The sequence below is a fragment of the Perissodus microlepis genome, chromosome 7 (genome assembly GCF_051167445.1).
Source record: "Perissodus microlepis isolate ML-2025 ecotype Zambia chromosome 7, ASM5116744v1, whole genome shotgun sequence".
NCBI lineage: Eukaryota > Metazoa > Chordata > Actinopteri > Cichliformes > Cichlidae > Perissodus > Perissodus microlepis.
The window spans coordinates 55,694,042-55,711,796 of NC_140467.1; the positions used below are offsets into that span (position 1 = coordinate 55,694,042).

At 42.0% G+C, this 17,755-nt stretch overlaps 1 protein-coding gene across 1 annotated transcript in view; it reads right to left on the reverse strand.

Moving 5' to 3' along the window:
• The window catches only part of grk3 (G protein-coupled receptor kinase 3), a 69,386-nt gene that overhangs the window by 10,323 nt on the left and 41,308 nt on the right, over positions 1 to 17,755 (reverse strand). Inside the window, exons 5-17 of the mRNA XM_084936115.1 lie at positions 17,031 to 17,105; positions 15,453 to 15,514; positions 15,296 to 15,347; positions 14,899 to 14,990; positions 14,712 to 14,811; positions 13,421 to 13,499; positions 12,766 to 12,896; positions 10,585 to 10,679; positions 9,133 to 9,240; positions 7,014 to 7,080; positions 3,537 to 3,637; positions 2,131 to 2,197; positions 913 to 1,008 (exon numbers count right to left, since the gene is read on the reverse strand). Of these exons, the coding sequence (XP_084792241.1) occupies positions 913 to 1,008; positions 2,131 to 2,197; positions 3,537 to 3,637; positions 7,014 to 7,080; positions 9,133 to 9,240; positions 10,585 to 10,679; positions 12,766 to 12,896; positions 13,421 to 13,499; positions 14,712 to 14,811; positions 14,899 to 14,990; positions 15,296 to 15,347; positions 15,453 to 15,514; positions 17,031 to 17,105 (1,125 nt within the window). The remainder of the gene's footprint in view (positions 1 to 912; positions 1,009 to 2,130; positions 2,198 to 3,536; positions 3,638 to 7,013; positions 7,081 to 9,132; positions 9,241 to 10,584; positions 10,680 to 12,765; positions 12,897 to 13,420; positions 13,500 to 14,711; positions 14,812 to 14,898; positions 14,991 to 15,295; positions 15,348 to 15,452; positions 15,515 to 17,030; positions 17,106 to 17,755) is intronic.

The following is a 17,755-nucleotide window of genomic DNA, read 5'->3' on the forward strand; positions in this document are numbered from 1 at the left end:
ATTCCTAGAAATATGGTATCTAACCAGATTCTTACTCTGATGGCATTACCTTGGCCTCCAGTAACACTGTGAGGAACCTTGGAGTCATTTTTGACCAGGATATGTCCTTCAATGCACATATAAAGCAAATATATAGGACTTTCTTTCATTTGCGCAATATCTCTAAAATTAGAAATATCCTGTCTCAGAGTGACATGGGAAAAAACTAGTTCATGCATTTATTACTTCTAGGCTGGACTACTGTAATTCGTTATTATCAGGATGTCCTAAAAACTCCCTGAGAAGCACTTCACTCTCGCACTGCAGGCTTACTTGTGGTTCCTAGAGTATTTAAAAGTAGAATTGGAGGCAGACCCTTCAGTTTCCAGGTCCTTCTTCTATGGAACCAGCTTCCAGTTTCGATTCGGGAGACAGACATTATCTCTGCTTTTAGGATTAGGCATAAAAACTTCCTTTTGGCTGGATTAGGTGACCCTTAAACTTCCCTTAGTTATGCTGCAATAAGAGTAGGCTGCTGGGGAATTCCCATGGTGCATTGAGTATTTCCTCTTCAGTCACCTTTCTCACTCACTCATGTGTTAATAGACCGCTCTGCATAGAATCATTACTTGTTATTAATCTCTGACTTCCTTCTCTCTCCCCAACCGATTGCATCAGATGGCCGCCCCTCCCTCAGCCTAGTTCTGCTGGAGATTTCTTCCTGTTAAAAGTTTTTCCTTCCCAGTGTTGCAAGAGTGCTTGTTCATAGGGAGTCATATAATTGTTGGGTTTTTCCTCTGTATGTATTATTGTAGGGTCTACCTTACAATATTAAACACCTTGAGGTGACTGTTGTTGTGGTTTGGTGCTATATAAATAAAACTAAATTGATTTAAAATAAACAGAGGAGATGGAAGTTTAAGATTGTTTTACCTTGATGCCCTTGGTGTCCTCTTCATCAAAAGATCCAATGTCAAAAGCATCTGCAGCATTCACCTCTCCCCTTGGAGGGATTAAAGGAGGAGAGTACTGGACAGAGGACGAGGGGGAGAACAGACACATGGATTTCAGAAGAAGAGGCAAAACGTGAAACAAAGCAACAGTCCTGTAGCAGTTCTTCCCTCAAGGTAACCATAGCAACAGTAATTGGCATGGACTAATGTAGTCCAATTCAGAGTTAGTTAGCCTCCATTAGTTTACCTGATTGGAGGCAAAACTCCAAGATTTTATGTGGCTTTCAGTTTGAATTATATATTAACCCTAACAAAGACTCTGCTCTTTGACCCTAAGTCAAAGGGTCACTAAGGCTAAGGTCACACTGCAGGTCTTAATGCTCAATTCTGATTTTTTGATCAAATCCAATTTTTTTTGTCTGGTTGTTCACACTGATTTGAAAGCCTACCCACTGAAGTTAGGACTGCCCGCTAACTGCTAACTCCTAAGTAAACATTGGCCCAGCAATGGATGCCATCGAGTCGTAGTTTTTTAGTGAACTGGATGGCAAAAGCAGAGCAACAATTAATGTGGCCAGTTATAGTATGTGAACTGGGGGCAAAAACAGATAAGTTTGTGGCCTTGGAGACAATATCACTCGTCAACAGGTGAGGCGAGTAAAACCTGCTGTAAGGCTGAGCCCCATTTTCTGCTGTGAATGAAATAATTACTGTAGAGATGTGAGGCTGATAGACAGAAACAGACGTCACAGACTCATTACTATGGCAAGAATCAGCTAGACTCTTCTGCTGTTGAAGAACCTCACAAAACTCATTAATTTATCGCACGAATAGTTGTAGCTCATCTGATACTGAGTATCAGTATCAGACTTGTGGATATAATGTCATATTCAAAGTGGGCTCAACTTGTCAGTTTTTTTCTTTGCTAATCATGACAGCAACAATTATAAATGTACATAACCAGCAGCTACTCCAGCTTTTGTCAGCATAGCTCTGAAGACCTGCTGATGACCTCTCCTGCATTATAGCTATAATAGTATAGATCAGAGTTGGATACCTTGTGATCGCTGTCTGATCAAACACTGTACATTAATTAGCTTCATCATGGAAACCAGACTTGGATTATAAGCTTCCAGGCAAGAAATCCTGAGAGAACAAAGAATAAAGCTGATTCACAACAGAAGTGAACCTCACTTACCTTCTGGAGGTAAACTTGCTGCCAGTCAATGCCTTTGAAAAACTGATGCTCCTTCACCTCAGAGGCTCTGCGTACACACACACACACACACACACACACACACACACACACAAAACGGTGTTACTTCTCATATCCACACTAGGTGGCAGTGTTTGCCATAATACAGCCCTCTGACAAACGCACACAATTCTGCCATTTAACCCCAAGCAGACAAAGATCCATCCCTCGGCTTTAATTATAAGCTGATGCAAAATGACAGCAATGATAAAATTAGTTATGAACTCAGCTTCTATTAGTCCACTTCATGTCCACCACCATTTGTCTCCAGCGGACTGCAAACTACACCACCCAGTGTTATCAGACTTAATGAGGACATTTAGCAAAATTTGTCTAACTGATGTATTCATCTGCATGCCTGTGTATGTAAACACTGATACATGACAGAGGTTAATGTGAAATTTAGCCTGTGTGTACTTGTGGGGACCAACAGTCACTTATGGGGACAAAGTGCCCATCCCCGTGAGTCTGAAGGCCTTTTTGAGGCTCAAAATGTGGTTTTAGTGTCAGGGTTACAATTAGTTTATGGTTAGGTTTAGGCATTCATTTTTAATGGCTAGGGTAAGCGGCATTATGTCAATTAGGCTACGCTCACACTGCAGGTCTTAATGCTCAATTCCGATTTTTTGATCAAATCCAATTTTTTTTGTCTGCTTGTTCACACTACAAATAAAATGTGACAGCAAACGCGCTCTAGTGTGAACCCTCAAAGCGGCCTGCATGTGCAAAAGAAGACGTCACACACAACGCGCTCTGTTTAGACCCAGACCAAACAGTATTGTTTCACTGTTTCGGACTTTACGTTTCCCAATTTTGCTTTAAGTTATAAAGTTATTTTGTTATTTACATGTGGCCTAATAATTGCTGTTAATTATTGCTGTTTTAGAGAGGAGCGGTGCTTCAAAGGATAGTTGCAGATTTCTGTCAGAATCTGCAGATTATACAGTACAAATAAAATTTTCTCCAACGCTGTCTTCCCAACAGTTTCACTAACATCTACACTGGATGGCCAGGAAGTGTTCGCGATGTCTTCTCTGGCGCTGATAATTGGCGTTTGTCTTGTGTCAGTGACGTAAAAGACAGATTTAATGTGACATGACCATTCAAACAGAAGTCGCTTTCTAAAACATCAGATATGTGTCGGATTGAGTACCACATACAAAAGTGACTGAGGTCGGATTTGAAAATATCGGATTTGAGCTGTTCACACTGTCATACCATGATCGGATATGGGTCGCATAGGGTCAAAAAAGTTGGATTTGATGTGCTTTCGCCTGCAGTGTGAACGTACCCTTAGAGGTCCTCACTAAAATGTGAAAATAAGTGTGTGTGGTGCGTGCATATCATACCCACGGCCCTGGCAGCCGAGCCTCTTGGATACATCTCTCTGCAGCAGCCCCTCCAGAAGATCTTTGAGCTCTGCAGTGAAAGAGTCTGGCAGCTCCACATTCTGCGGGTGAAACAGAGAGGAAGGAAAGAAGGAAGGGAGGAAGGGAGGGAAGAGGAGGGAATGAGAATGAGATGTTTGAACTAAGTAGTGAACTCTGCAGTGAACACTTTGCTTAAAAATAAAATAACACCCAAACTCCTCTGATTACAGACAGGCTTAGATAGCTGTTATAAAAAGCAACAAACTCAGGGCCAGCACCTCTGCATCTATGAAGGACAGAGTACGTGTAGATAGAATGCTCAGAGTAATTGGTACAGCCAATACATATCAATGAGGCATTATGAAAAAAGTACAACTTTCTGAACCTTTTCACCTCACTGATCTTACTGATGTAATATTTTTATGTCACGTTTGCACTGACTACATGTTCAGTTGATGACTGATAAAGAGCTGAAAGAGTTCTTAAGGTTTCTTTGAAAAGAGTAAATAAAAATGGAATAAACGCATATACCATTACAGCTGAGGCCACTAAAAACAAAAGTTTTTAGTCACCAAAGTAACGGCTGTTATGGTCCACCTTCACAAACTTTTCAACAACAACAAAAAAAAACAAACAATCTAGGCAGTAGGAGTATACTCAGTAGTGACCCCCTGAGGCTGGGTCTGCTCCCAGAAACAAAGAAGCCTTTTTTTGTGTGCAGGGCAAATGTGTTAACAACTAGATCAGCAATTATACAGCTGTGGTCAGAAGTTTGCATGTACTCATCATGATCACGACTCCATTCTCTCACATCTTTTAATACGTGCTGCTGATAATTCTGCAGTGTCTTAACTACGTGTACATCTGCACTGGTTGTGTCAATTTGGTTAAACTATGGAATAACGGCTCTGTACTACCCTACAATTAAAATCATCATAAATGAACTTTCAGAACTTTAGGCAGCTACAGTTGTTAGAAGAGTATTTATAAAACAAACTAATGAAAAGATGTGAATACTAAAAGGCTTTTCCTACATTCACAATATTTGTAATAGCTGTATCAGTTGATGTTTAACACCAGACAAAGTTCAGCTTGAAATGAAACCTGCAGACGAGTTGGTGTCTTTTGCTCCAAGAATCTCTTCCTACTAGCTTTTGGGACTCTACACATGAAACGCGTCCCTGCAGGTTCTGCCCCCAAAAAGGTGAAAAAACGGAGCCGAGCAGCACCCAGAAAGTGTGGCATGTGGTTATACCTCACTTTTTCTCCCCACAGTATAGCACAGCCTTCCCTTAAAAGCCAACTCAAATTTGAAGTTTTATTTTTAACCACCCTTCATTTTCCTCTAAAAGTCTGGAAAGCTCCATGACTCAAGTGTCCTTCTTCTTCTTCTAGTCTCATCTGAAGGCAGAGAGTAACTCATACTCTCTTTGCCCTTCACCGGACAGACAGGGTTGATAAGTGGGATAAGTCAACAGCCGTTTTAGCACCTGCCCATTTCTCTTCATACAGTCCCCTGCTACAACCCAAGTCAGCCTCCACCCTTGGATTTTTTTGCTCAGTTGCTTCATGGAGGTGTTTCAAAGTTCAGACATGCCATCTACTGAGATCTGCTCCATTCATCTCTTCCTGTCTTGGCTGCTCAGCTCTCAGCCTTTTCACTGCGCTCTCCATCCTTCATGTTTATGTAATGAAACCATTCATCACGTTTAATAAACACTGGGGCATATAGAGCAGTATTTTTAGTCTGTTCACGGATGAATCGCAATCCTCCTCCTCTCCCAGCCCCTTTCTGAAACACAGATACACACCCAGACAAGGATTAAGGGGATAAAACCAGATTAAGTGGCTGGATTAAAATCCTAATCTGGATTTATTATGATATGAAAGATCATACTTTCACTGTTTAGCAGGCATGCTCAGTGTATGTGAGGGATGGAGCACCGTCACAATTCAACTGTTTCATGTCCTGACAAAACACACAAACAGAGCCAGATCTCTGGCTGCACTCCCCTGTGATGGACAGCTGCTGCAGCTGGCAGGGAGAGAGATGAGCGTCAGGCTGTGGCGAACATTCACATTGTGCTTTGTCACGATGAACCTGCCTGCACTCTAACATGACATGTCGCCTTTGCACGAGTCTGGTGTGGATGTGAGGAGGGTAAAGCAGACATGTCGTGGGTGGGCTCAGCAGACACCATCCATCCCACACGCTCAGCATCAAATTCCTCAGACAGACACTCAGAGTAGACTCCAGCCCTTCTAAGCTACTTTGTTTAATAATAGTTAATTGTGCAATGTTGCCTCATCAACCCCATCTAGCAAACCTTAAAGATGCTTGGTGCAGTTACCCAGTGCAGAGTTGAACTTTCACCACCAGGGGGCAGTGTATTAACAGTGGGTGTGTCATTCTGTTTCTGGATGTGTGCTTTTTGTTTTCCTCAAAGGCTTTGTTAAGGACAGTTTCATAGACCCACATTGCAAACGTAGTATTACACTTAAATCCATCCCAGCCCTACTTCAACTCAGTTGTTATCTCTTCAATACAACACATCAACACTGCTTCACTGAGTGAATGGGTTAAATGCAGAGAGGAATTTCCCCACGGGGATCAATAAAGTATACATTATTATTATTAAAATTTTGGCCAAAATGGTGTCAGCTGTTTCTTCATTCTTATGCAGTACTGAAGGTACAATAATAGCCCTTTTCCACTAGTACCTGGTACCGAGTACTTTTTCAGTACGCGCTCGGCCCAGGTTCCAACAGAGCAACTACTTCATGAAAATCAAAACTGCCAATTTTGAAACCTGGCAACAAGGGAAACGGCCGCACACAAACCAATACAGCGGTCCATGAGTCTGACACATAGCCACAGACTTAGCAGCAGGTACACCACTGACTCGACATCCTCCACTGTTGTTGTGTTTGTGTCGCATACAACGACCCCACGTACATTATGTGGTACTCAAAACAACCAAAACTGAGTCAATTAGGTACTAATTAAAAAGAGTTACATTTTCATTTAGTCAGACAGTGGAATGATTTTGTTTTAGAGGGACTTGATCTGTGTACAAGTTTGAACCCACAGCAAACAATGATCAAGCTAATGGCTACTTTCACTCATCCAGCTGTGTTCCTGTAAACAGTGAGCTATTTTACGAGCTTTGGTCCTAGTGGAAGAGTGACAGTGGATACTGCTCCCATTTCTATCTGCAAACCTACAAAAAAGCAACGTCAACAGGCAAAGACACTAAAAGCTGATCCTAAAACTTACATACAACCCTGTCAAAGATGTGCAGGAAAGACTAGCAACAGATTCTGCTCAGGCTGTTTGTTCACAGTACAGTACGCGCCTATATATGAATATATATATATGAGTGTGTACACATTTGGAATTACTGTAAGCCAAACAGGCCAAACCCATGAGCTTAGGGTAGTGTGGATGTATCTTACCATGGTGAGCGTCATGCGGTCGATCTCATGTTTGTCTTTGGTCTTGTGCTGTCTGAAGGGACTGTGCCTAAAACAGAAGAGACAGAGAGCGAGATGATGACACTGTCGATGACTAGGAACAGCAGAAGTGGAGATGGATGGAGTGAGAAAAGAGGTGTTTGGAAGCAAGAACAAAAAACTCCCTCAGGTAAATTACACAGACGCTGCCAACACACCTGCAGCTTCAAATGCTGACTTGGTAGATGTTAATGAGTGTTTGTGCAGCTGGTGTGGAAAGAACACTGAAGAAAGTAGGAGTTTTTTAATGCTTTAACAGCTGGACTTCCTACACCATCTATCCAACTGGCACTATCAGACTGAATTAAGATTCATGATGAACCACATTTTAGTTTAAGCATTCTCATGTGGCACAGGTTAGTGCATACTGCAAAAATAGTATCCATCTTTTCACACAGTTCAGGAGTTAAAGGACTGGATTAAAAGGTTAGGAACACAATAGCTTCAATTATAACAGAGGCAGTGACTAAAAAAGTAAATTAAAAAAAATAAAAAAAATTGTCACTTATATTGACTTGGGGTTTGGCAGTACAGTATATGCTAGTGTGTGGAAAAGCAATACATGTGCATTACTAGCATGCAGGCAGGGAAGACCATTCCAGTTCAAGATCTGTGCTTTTTCAGTATCCATCCATTTTCTTGCGCAGCGGACCGCAGGGGCAGCAGCCTAAGCAGAGAAGCCCAGACCTCCCTCTCCCCGGCCACCCCATCCAGCCTTTCTGGAGGACACTAAGACGCTCCCAGGCTGGTCGAGAGCACAACCATAAACCAAGATTTTAAAATTCGATCAGCACATCTGGCCCATCAGTCAGTACGTAGAGTTGGTGCAATGCCGCCGCAACAACCAATCACAGTCAACATGTTCCCCACTCCCTCAAAAAAAAGGTAGTGGTGCGTTGGTGAAAGAAAAAAATAATAATTTCTCGGAAGCCAGGATGTCCGGATGAGTAAAGCCAAGAACGAAAATGTATCAGCTGCTCAGAAAGAGATAATACTAGAGAGGTAACACATCGTCAACAGTGTGGAAAAAATACAAAAATATGCAAAAGAACATCTATTAAACCTGAAGCCAGTCTTCTTAGCCAAATTAAATATGGGCATGGAACAGGATGAAAATTATTATTTCAGAGACTGTTCACTAATTGATGGAGTGATATTTTTTTTTGGGGGGGGGGGGTGTATATGTATATACATATATCTATGTCTATCTATCTATATGCCTATATCAAGATATGTGTATAGACATGTCTAGACAGACAGACAGGTAGAGATATATACACATATATATGTATATATACTCACTTTTGTTGCAAGCGGTTTAGGCAATAATGGCTGTGTATTGAGTTACTTAGAGGGGGCAGCAAGCTGTACACTGACTTCTTTACATTGTATGAAAGTGTCATATCTTCAATGTTGTCCCATGAAAAGATATAACAAAATATTTACAAAATTTTGAGGGGTGTACTCACTTGTGTGAGACACTGTATATGTGCGTGTAAAAAGAAGAAAACAATGATACTGACCACATCTTGCTTTAAGTGTTTTCCAAAAAAAAAGAAAGAAAAAAAAATCTCATCCAGCTCTGAGAATTTGGACTCTAGTGTTGAAAGACACAGACAACCTTTGACCAAAGGCCTACACACTCTTCCTCTTTAAAGTGTTCAAACACATGGATCTGAACATCAATGGATTTACGTCACACTTGCTCTTCTCTTTTGCTCACTCAGGATAAGCAAACCCGCCCAACACCCCCCCACACACGCACGCACGCACGCAGCTGCTTTTACTGGATTTCTGACCTACTGTACCCAGACCTCTGGCATTTACACACTCCAGATCAAACAAACACACACACACACACACACACAGGCTTGCACACAAACAAGATCAAACACACACCAAATAGAAAGCAGGCTGGTGAGAGATGCCGAGAAAGGCGAGCGAGCAGATTCGAAGAGTTTACTGAGAGTGGCAGAGCAGGCTGAAAGCTGACAGGAAGTCAGGACAGTGCAACAAGGGGGATAGATGAGCTGAGAGGAACAAGTAAAGCCTGAGTGGTTACCCTCGGAGGAGTTTGAAGAGCATGCAGCCTAAGGAGAACCAGTCGGCACTGCTGTCGTATGCCGTCCCCTTCTGAAGAACCTCTGGAGCCATGTAGCCATGAGTGCCACTGCAACAAGCACAGCACACGTCAAAACAATGAATGCAGGAAATTGGTATTTCTCTCAATAATTATTATAAAGATGTTCAGGACAGTCAGCCCTTCTGGGCTTATTCTTTTTATTCTATTTTTTTTTTTTTAAATCTAGTTATTAACACCATTATGAAGTACCAATTCATTACACCTCTTTGCAGAAATTCATTTTACTGAAACTGAACCCAATGTAGGCCCTTGTGTTTAGCTTTCATCGTTTGCAGGAGAGTAGAGCTATAAACATTAGCATAAATGGAGCATCAATCATGTAAAATAACAATGAACAGAGCCCAAGATAACATGTCTGAAAATATTCAAATAAATCCAAGAAATAATATTCTCCAACAATGTACAAGTAGACAGTTAAAAGTATTAGTGATAATAACTGGAATGAAAATATGCTGAATGTCTGCTGCGAGCTCACTGAGCTCCACATTATGATCCATGCAGGGCGAAGCAATTCATTGACGTATTAGGGATCAATCACTCAAGCTTTGCTGCCAGTCTCCATCTGAAGTCGACTGAGGAGCACGCTGCCAGTCCTGCACAGCTACTTAAAATGTCAACGTGTGATGGACAGCAGTCCACCGCTATGTTTGTGGACCTGACACACAAAGCTTTAAAGGCACCACAATCATGGGCAGAAAACTGATCTTTGAATTGCAACTGATTAGTTAGCGCTGATTTACTGAAGAACACTTCATGTAATAGTGGTGTATCATATATCACCACTCACCCAACCAATGTGAAGACATTATTTCAACCCACATCGCTGACTGGATGGACAAGAAGTTGCAGTGGGATGTTTGTCCTCCTCAGCGTCTCTTTCTGACAACTCGCTGCCCGAGACATTACAGTGCTGTCTTTTTGCTCACTAACAATCTCCGAGAAGCACATTAATCAGCAGAGTACGCAGCAACACAATGCATTTCCTGTGGTTACTTCACATTCAATTAAAATGTGTTTCACCACTTAAAAAGCTTTTAATGTGAAGCTGCAGCAACAGGAAATGTTTGACTTGCATTAACAGTAACTTAATACAGCTCGCTTCTTGGGAACCTCACCACAGACTCTTTTTATTTGCCCTTTAATGCATGATCCATCAGGTCGGCACAATCCTCTCCACTTGTCAAAATGCAGCGAGCTGAGACAGTCCAACCCATTTAAAATGTAATCACTGCGAGAGATGTTCAGAGAGAACCCCGAGCAGCGCCAGCTGTATTTCATATTAATATAGATTTATATACATTTATGAGCTAGCCCACCCACCTACCCCCAGACACATAAATGCTGTGCAGAGTTAAACTCAGATGAACTTACACGCTGGCGTGGGGCTTCTTCTTGGAAAAGTCGCAGGCCAAGCCGAGGTCAGAGATACGAACATGACCGTGTTCATCCAACAGGATATTAGCTGGCTGAGGGAGGACATACACATAGGCAGAGTGATGGAGAGGGTGATGGAGAATGTGAGAGATAACACGATAAAGCATAGGATACAATGTTGGAGAGCTCACTAATTCAAGACTTAAGTTACAATTTCCGTTCCCTAGCAGAGATTCTGTGTGAATACAGACAGTAAGAGCGCCTCCTGTCCTGGTTATACTCTGCCGTTTGGCACATCTGGAGCTCACTCTCTTTCTTTCTGTCCAACGCTGCCTTAGTATTATTTGCATTGAACTGCACTGTTTACTGAAGCACTAAAACTGCTCCCTGACTTCCAGCAAAATATATCCATTATGATGGCAGCCAGTCCAAACAGGGGAATCGGAGAAAAAACAGAGGACAGCTGACAAATTGGTTGATATGAAGCTATGAAACGTGAAGCTGTGGAGGTGCAGCGATGGGTGAGTGGACTAAGGGGTGCTCATCTAAAAAGTTAGAATCCCCCTTTTACAGCCTGAATATCAAACTGTTATCTAAAGGGAACATGGCACAGGTTCTGATGTGCAGTTAATGATAATCATTGCAGTTTTGGTTGTTTTGATTTTTTAAAGCAAAGGATTAAAACTCTGGTGATATTAAACATTTTTCTGATGGTAAATAAATCCTATGAAGTACAAAATTGTGTTTTCTTGCTTTGTGCGACTCCCAGGAAGCAGAAAAACGCTCAGATGCTGTATGTGGTCATTACCTTTTTAAACCACTCAGCGATTTCCTGAAACAGCTGGTCGCTTCAGTTTTAGCTAAGCCGGACAAATATGTTGAGGGACTATTTTCAGAGGCGGATTTATACGACTGCATGGAATATGAAAGGTGCTGCTTTTACAGATGAATGATACAAAAGACACACATACAAAAAAAGGATCTGTAAATTGAAAGTTGAACGTGGAGAGCATGTGTTCAGTGCCCCGCAGTAATAAGCCACAGACACCGATTCTGGTGAGGTGAATTGCTGGACTGATTTATTTCAAGTCCTATATTGGATGACGATATTATATTTATCATTTATTGTCATTTATATTATTATACTCCCGTCCTTTATTTAGTGCTGTGCAAAACACGCTGTTTACTACAATATTTTTTCCATTGCTTTAGATGACTGTTTGCCAGTTTAGCTCATAGCCGACGCAATGGCAACATGGCCTCTTGACCTGTCTCTCTTGCACTTTCCTGCTCTGTGCGTCAGATGTTTAGTTACTCATCGGCCTCCTTTAGAAATAGCAATACTTGTAATGGAATTAACCTGTTTGCAGCTCTGGAGGCTAAGGTCCCTGAACTGGAGACGCGGCTTGCATCGTTGAAAAACCTGCAGCTAGCCAGGCCCCTGTAGCTGGTGCAGCTGAAGGTAGCATGGCCCCGTTAGCTCTGCCCCAACAGACTGTCGTGAGCAGCCGGGAAAACAGGATGACTGGCTGACGGTGAGGAGGAAGCATAGAAGAAGCCCCTGGTATGCCATCAACCCCATTCATGAGTGTGGACCAAACTCTGCAAATTGGCGATTCTGTTCTAAGACATGATGTGAAGCTAGAGACACCAGCAACCATAGTCAATTGTCTTCCAGGGGCCAGAGCAGGTGACATTGAAGGAAATTTTAAACTGCTGGGCAAGGGCAAATGTAAATTCCGTAGACTTACGATTGACGTCGGCAGTAACACCCGGTTAAGTCAATCAGAGGTAGTAGCTAGTAATCCCCTATACCACAGCTAGCTTCTAAGTTTGTTTGTTTTTTCTGCTACAGATCAGTATACATTAACGGGGCAAAATATTAGGGAAACCTATATGTAATGCAGCTCAGTAATGCACCAGCTGGTAGGACCTGAGTTATTTAGATGGAGGCTGTCCTGGGGGTTTCTTGGATGTTGGGTATAAATTTCACCTCAGTCCACTGTAAATAGATTCCAGATTATGCATAAAGTGAGTCCTCAGAATTTATTCTATGAAAAGCTGCTTTTAAGTTTCTTTTGACAGGAAAAACTCATTGTTGGCCACATCATAGAATATGCTGATTATAGGAATGATTGTGTTCAGGATGATTTCCGTCTGGAATCAGGGGGAGTCTACCTTGAGGTCTCTGTAGACGACAAAGCGGTTGTGCATGTGCTCCAGACCCAGGATGATTTCAGCTGCATAAAAACGCATCTCTTTCTCACTGAACACGCCGTGCTGAGACAGGTGGTAGTGCAGATCACCCCCTGAACACAGAGAGAGAGACATACACACACAAACATATACAGTAAGTGCATGACATCAAAACACCTCAGTTTAAATCAATATCTGTCCATACGTTGTGGTAACCTTCTCGTGGGGGAGAAAATGAAAATCGATGGCAGGCTCTCTATGACACTCTTCTCTTTTCCAGCTGTCTCACTGAGCTAATGATTATCTGTATTCATTAGCATAACTGAAGTTCAAATAGTGAGCAGTGGACACTGTTTGGTGGTGACTGTTGACTTTGAAAGTTGGCCAGTCCTGAACAGGATATACTTAACATTGAGGTGTGACTTCAAAAGGAGGCTGATCTTAGATGCAAAAGAATCTAACACAGGCAGGTGGTGTGAGGCATCATCAATGAGATCAAAATCCTATCAACCTCCTGAAGGAGGAATGGCCTGAGTGGCGACTGGCAGTCCGAGTAATCCAATCTTTGTGTCTCAGGACAGATTGGACTCGGCGGGAGTTTAATCTAAGGCAGGAAGGAAGGTGTGGGACATCCTACCGTTCATGAGGTCCAGGATAAAGCACAGCTTGTCAGGCGTGTGGAAGGCATACGTCATACACACAATGAACGGACAGTCCTGAAGGAAGATGCAGAGAGAACGAGTTTAAAGTCTACAAGTGAACTCCTCCCAGCTAACCTTACTCTTGTGGTTTTTCTAAAATGGATTATACAGCTAGTAGTTGAAAAAGAACTGAGGAACTTTAGTAAAACACAGCCATGCAGCACAAAAAACTGATTTTTAAATCAGAAAGATGGATTTCACTCAGGACCACTGTAGTCTCAGGGACACTGACATTAGGCATCAGGGCTATAAATTGAGGTATCTCCTGAATGACCCAGCAGGAACAGCACAGGCATCGATGATAATAATATCATCGATATGACAACAGTTAAAGCAGATTCAGCATGAAGGAAGCAACTTCAGTGAGCATGGGGTGCAAAACGGCTTGCAGGTATGCAGCAACTGTGGGTAAGCAAAGGGTTAGGGTAGGCTAAACAGAGCGTCCAATGAGAGACTTCCTAAATGTATTTGAAGAAAGATGTCAGCTGAGCTTTGCCCGGTGGCCTGCCTGAACTGACACCACTCTGCAGCTACAGCAGAGATTCTCAGTCTCTCAGGGGGCCTTGTTGATGGAGCACAGAGTTACTGCAGGATGGGTGTGGACAATCAAGGGAATTTGAATGAATTGAATTTCTGTAGAGAAAATAAACCGATGATGCTATTGTGCTTTATTTTCCCCCAAAATCAACTTGATCAGTTTTCTTCTTTGATAAATGTTTTTTCTTCTGATGTGGAAATAAAAGTCAAAGTGAGAATATGGTGGGCAATATTTTACTGCTTAAGGTGGAGTCTGTTTAACAGTATGTCATACACATATATTTAACTTGCCCACTCAAGAAGACATGGGCTAAGTGTTAGGGGAGGTGAGCTGAAGAATGGACAGAAAACAAAGTTCTGTTTGTAGTTTCTGGAAGTAGTGTCTTTTTAAAGGAAAATATCTCAGGCTGTTTTTAACCTGTGCGCTCAAACCAAAGCAGTCTGTTCCATACAGGAAGTCTCTGTGCAGCACTGAGACATATTATATATTAAACACCGCCAATCACTCCTAAGTATAAAACAATGTTGGTGGCCTTTAGAGTTTAGAATAAGTGGGATCTGTATGAGTAACTATGTTTTACTCATACAGAGTATGAGTATTGCAATGTACTGAATTGCATTTTTAAAAACATGCTGAGTATTTAAGAAAAAATAAAACCTTTGTTGGTGCAAACATGGTGTGTAACTCACCCCTGTGCTCACTAATGACAGCATGATTCTCTCATTGAGTGCGAGAGTCTCCCCCTGCTTCATTTTGATCCTTTTCTTGTCCAAACACTTCATGGCATACCTGACAATCAGAGCGACAGACACAGGTTACACATGCAGAGGTAACTGCACCGAGTGATGTGCCTTTCAATACATTTACGGAGCTCACATTTTTCCCGTGTCTGCCTTCCTGCAGCCGTACACCTCTCCAAAGCCGCCCCTGCCGATGATCCGATGCACGCTGAAGTCATTCATGGTCAGCTGAGGGAGGAGAGAGGAGCACAGAGACTTTAACTCAAGCTGAAGAAAAACATGGCCTTCCTCTCAGAGACAGAAAACTCTGGGTGGATGTGCCCGTTTGGTTCAGGTTGCTGTTGCGTCCCACCATCTGAAAAAGCGGATGTCTGCTTCCAGCAAACTCAGGATTCGGCAGCTCTGCTGGTGTGTTTCATTGGATGGAGGGAAATTGCTAAAGAACCACACGGTTCTTTACAAACCCATTAAGTCGATAAGATAAAACAGACATAGTCAACTTTTGGGAGAATCCCCCTGTCCCCCATACTCACATGGATGTTGAGCTCCACATTCTTCCACTGGCAAAAACGAGTGAATTTATCACTGGAGGAAAAAAGCAAAATGTCAACATATGATGTCAGCTACCACCCCCCGCTGAAAAAAATAAGAGGAAGAGAAACAAAAATAAAACGCATCTAGTATGATTACCTCTCAATGAACTTCTGGAAGATGTTTCCTCTCAAGCTGTCACAGATCTCCACGATGTATGGCTAAAGACACACACACACACTCTCTTCAGCAAATGTGTGGACAAAAATGCTTTGCAGGTGTATGTGAATTATTTTCCTGAGTGGGCAAGACTGCATGTTCACTTACTGTTTCTGAGGCTCAGCCTTGTTTACCTGGTTTGTATTTGTGAGCTAACTTGTTTCACAGAAATGCCCACTGAACATTTACATCTTGTTTGTGACTCAAAGAGTCTTTGAGTTGTTTGTGCAGTTGTAACACAGAGGTACTGTATTACTGCTGCACATACAACCCAAGGACTGAGAAAATATAGAGGAAATACTAACAAGTTGATGTAACATCTTAGAGTCACTGGGTATAATTTTATATCCACAAAATAAGCCATGTTGTAGTCTAAAAGAGGAAGCTGCTGATTAGATTTACTGAGCTCAAACACAGCTCCTGTCTGTGTTGCTCTGCATGTTATTTTCCTGGGTGGCATTTTAGCAAGCGATGCCATGGTAAAAGTTTAATTACCAACAGCATGAACGAAAACAATAAAGTTCAAATATTGAGCACAGAAGGGAATCTGGTATAACTCAGGTGCTATAGACACTCTTTGACATGGACATGACAATCACACACGCATACCACACCAGTCAATTAAGAATGGAGAAAAAATAAATAAATCCCAAAATAGGTGGTGTTTTTGTGGGGGATTTTTTTATTTTGGTAAATTGGACTGAAAGGTGGAGATGAGTGCTCCTCTAGAAACCTCCATGGGGTTTTCAGAACCTAAGTAAAGCCACCAAAGTGTTTTATGATCCTAAAATGTTCCTTCGATACACACACAGTTTTACAGGTATTTTTTTTCTAAGGAGCATGTGCAGTGTTGCATGCTGCTGTTCTGATATTTTGTTTTGGCCCTGTTCATGTCATCAAGCGGCACTTGCCTTTTATAAAAGTCAGTGTAGACCTACAAACTTGTCTGGTAATGAAATGTTGCATTTCATTGTGATGCAGAGTGGTATCATTAAAAAAAAAACAACTACAAAACAAAACCACAAATATGCTAACACATGCATGACTCCTGCCCTGCTCACAGTCCAGTCATTCTTACTGCCACCTATTCTAAATGCATGTATCAACGCAGCACTAACAAGTTTTGGAAGTTTCATGTTTGTTCTGTTTGACCGTTGAGGTTTTCGAAACCTGACTGAGGAGTTTTTGTCCCAGTTTTATTCTGTCAATAGCGGCAGGATATCACTGTGTGTGTCTCTCATCAAACAACTTGCACAATAATAATGGAAGCACCATTTCTTCAGTCACATTTTGGGGTCAGGGCTCCACCAACAGGGTACTAATGGAGTATGTGGGATCAAACACAACAAGTGACCATTTCCTTTGCAATATGGGGCAATGAGCTGAGCTGATATAAAAACAAGTAAAAGGTCTACAATCATCAAATCAAACTATTTCCATCCTTCACTTTCTTTTTTCCTACATGTTTAAAAGAGCACAGTCAGACAAGTGCAGCTTCAGAGATCAAATAGTATTTACCTGAAAAAGGTTTGGGGGGACCTGTTTCTTCGCCAAGTGACTCTGCACATGGTCCACTGCTTTCTTAGAGAATGGCTAAGACAAAGAGGAGGAAATAAAACCAAAGGCCATTAAAAATGCAGCATAACCATTAATTTCACTTCTGTTTTCTCTGTTGTGAGCATGTGCGACCCCTACTGCAACGCTGCTGCAGAGAGCAACACCAATATCTGGGTTTGCGTGGGTGGTGGGTGTTTAATAACTTCCTCCATTTAGACAGCCCCAGCATGCACCGTGCTTGCTTTACATCCCAAATTGTTGCCTTGCATGAGGACAAAAGCAGTAGTGTGTGTGTGTGTGTGTGTGTGTGTGTGTGTGTGTTTAGACTTGTTCCAGAAGCCCGGTGAAGAGGAAGAAGCAGGGTGAAGACTGGAGTATACTGTGCTTTACAGGGATCAGGATTGGTCCAACAACAGTATAGTATAGATTTACATCACTAGTAAATTATTAATTGTAGATTAAATTATTAATATCGATGATATGGGATTCAATGTTTGTTACTAAAAGCATCTGGTTTCCATTTATGATCCCAGGTTCCACTGACCAGTCTCTTTCTGATATTTTTCAACAATGTGGCTTTCCTGATCTCTTTGTGTCGTAAACCTCTCAGATTCCTCGGCTTTCACAGAAGGGAATATTAGGGAGCGGATCATTAGATGCCCATGAGGTGTGTGCATGTTTGTCTG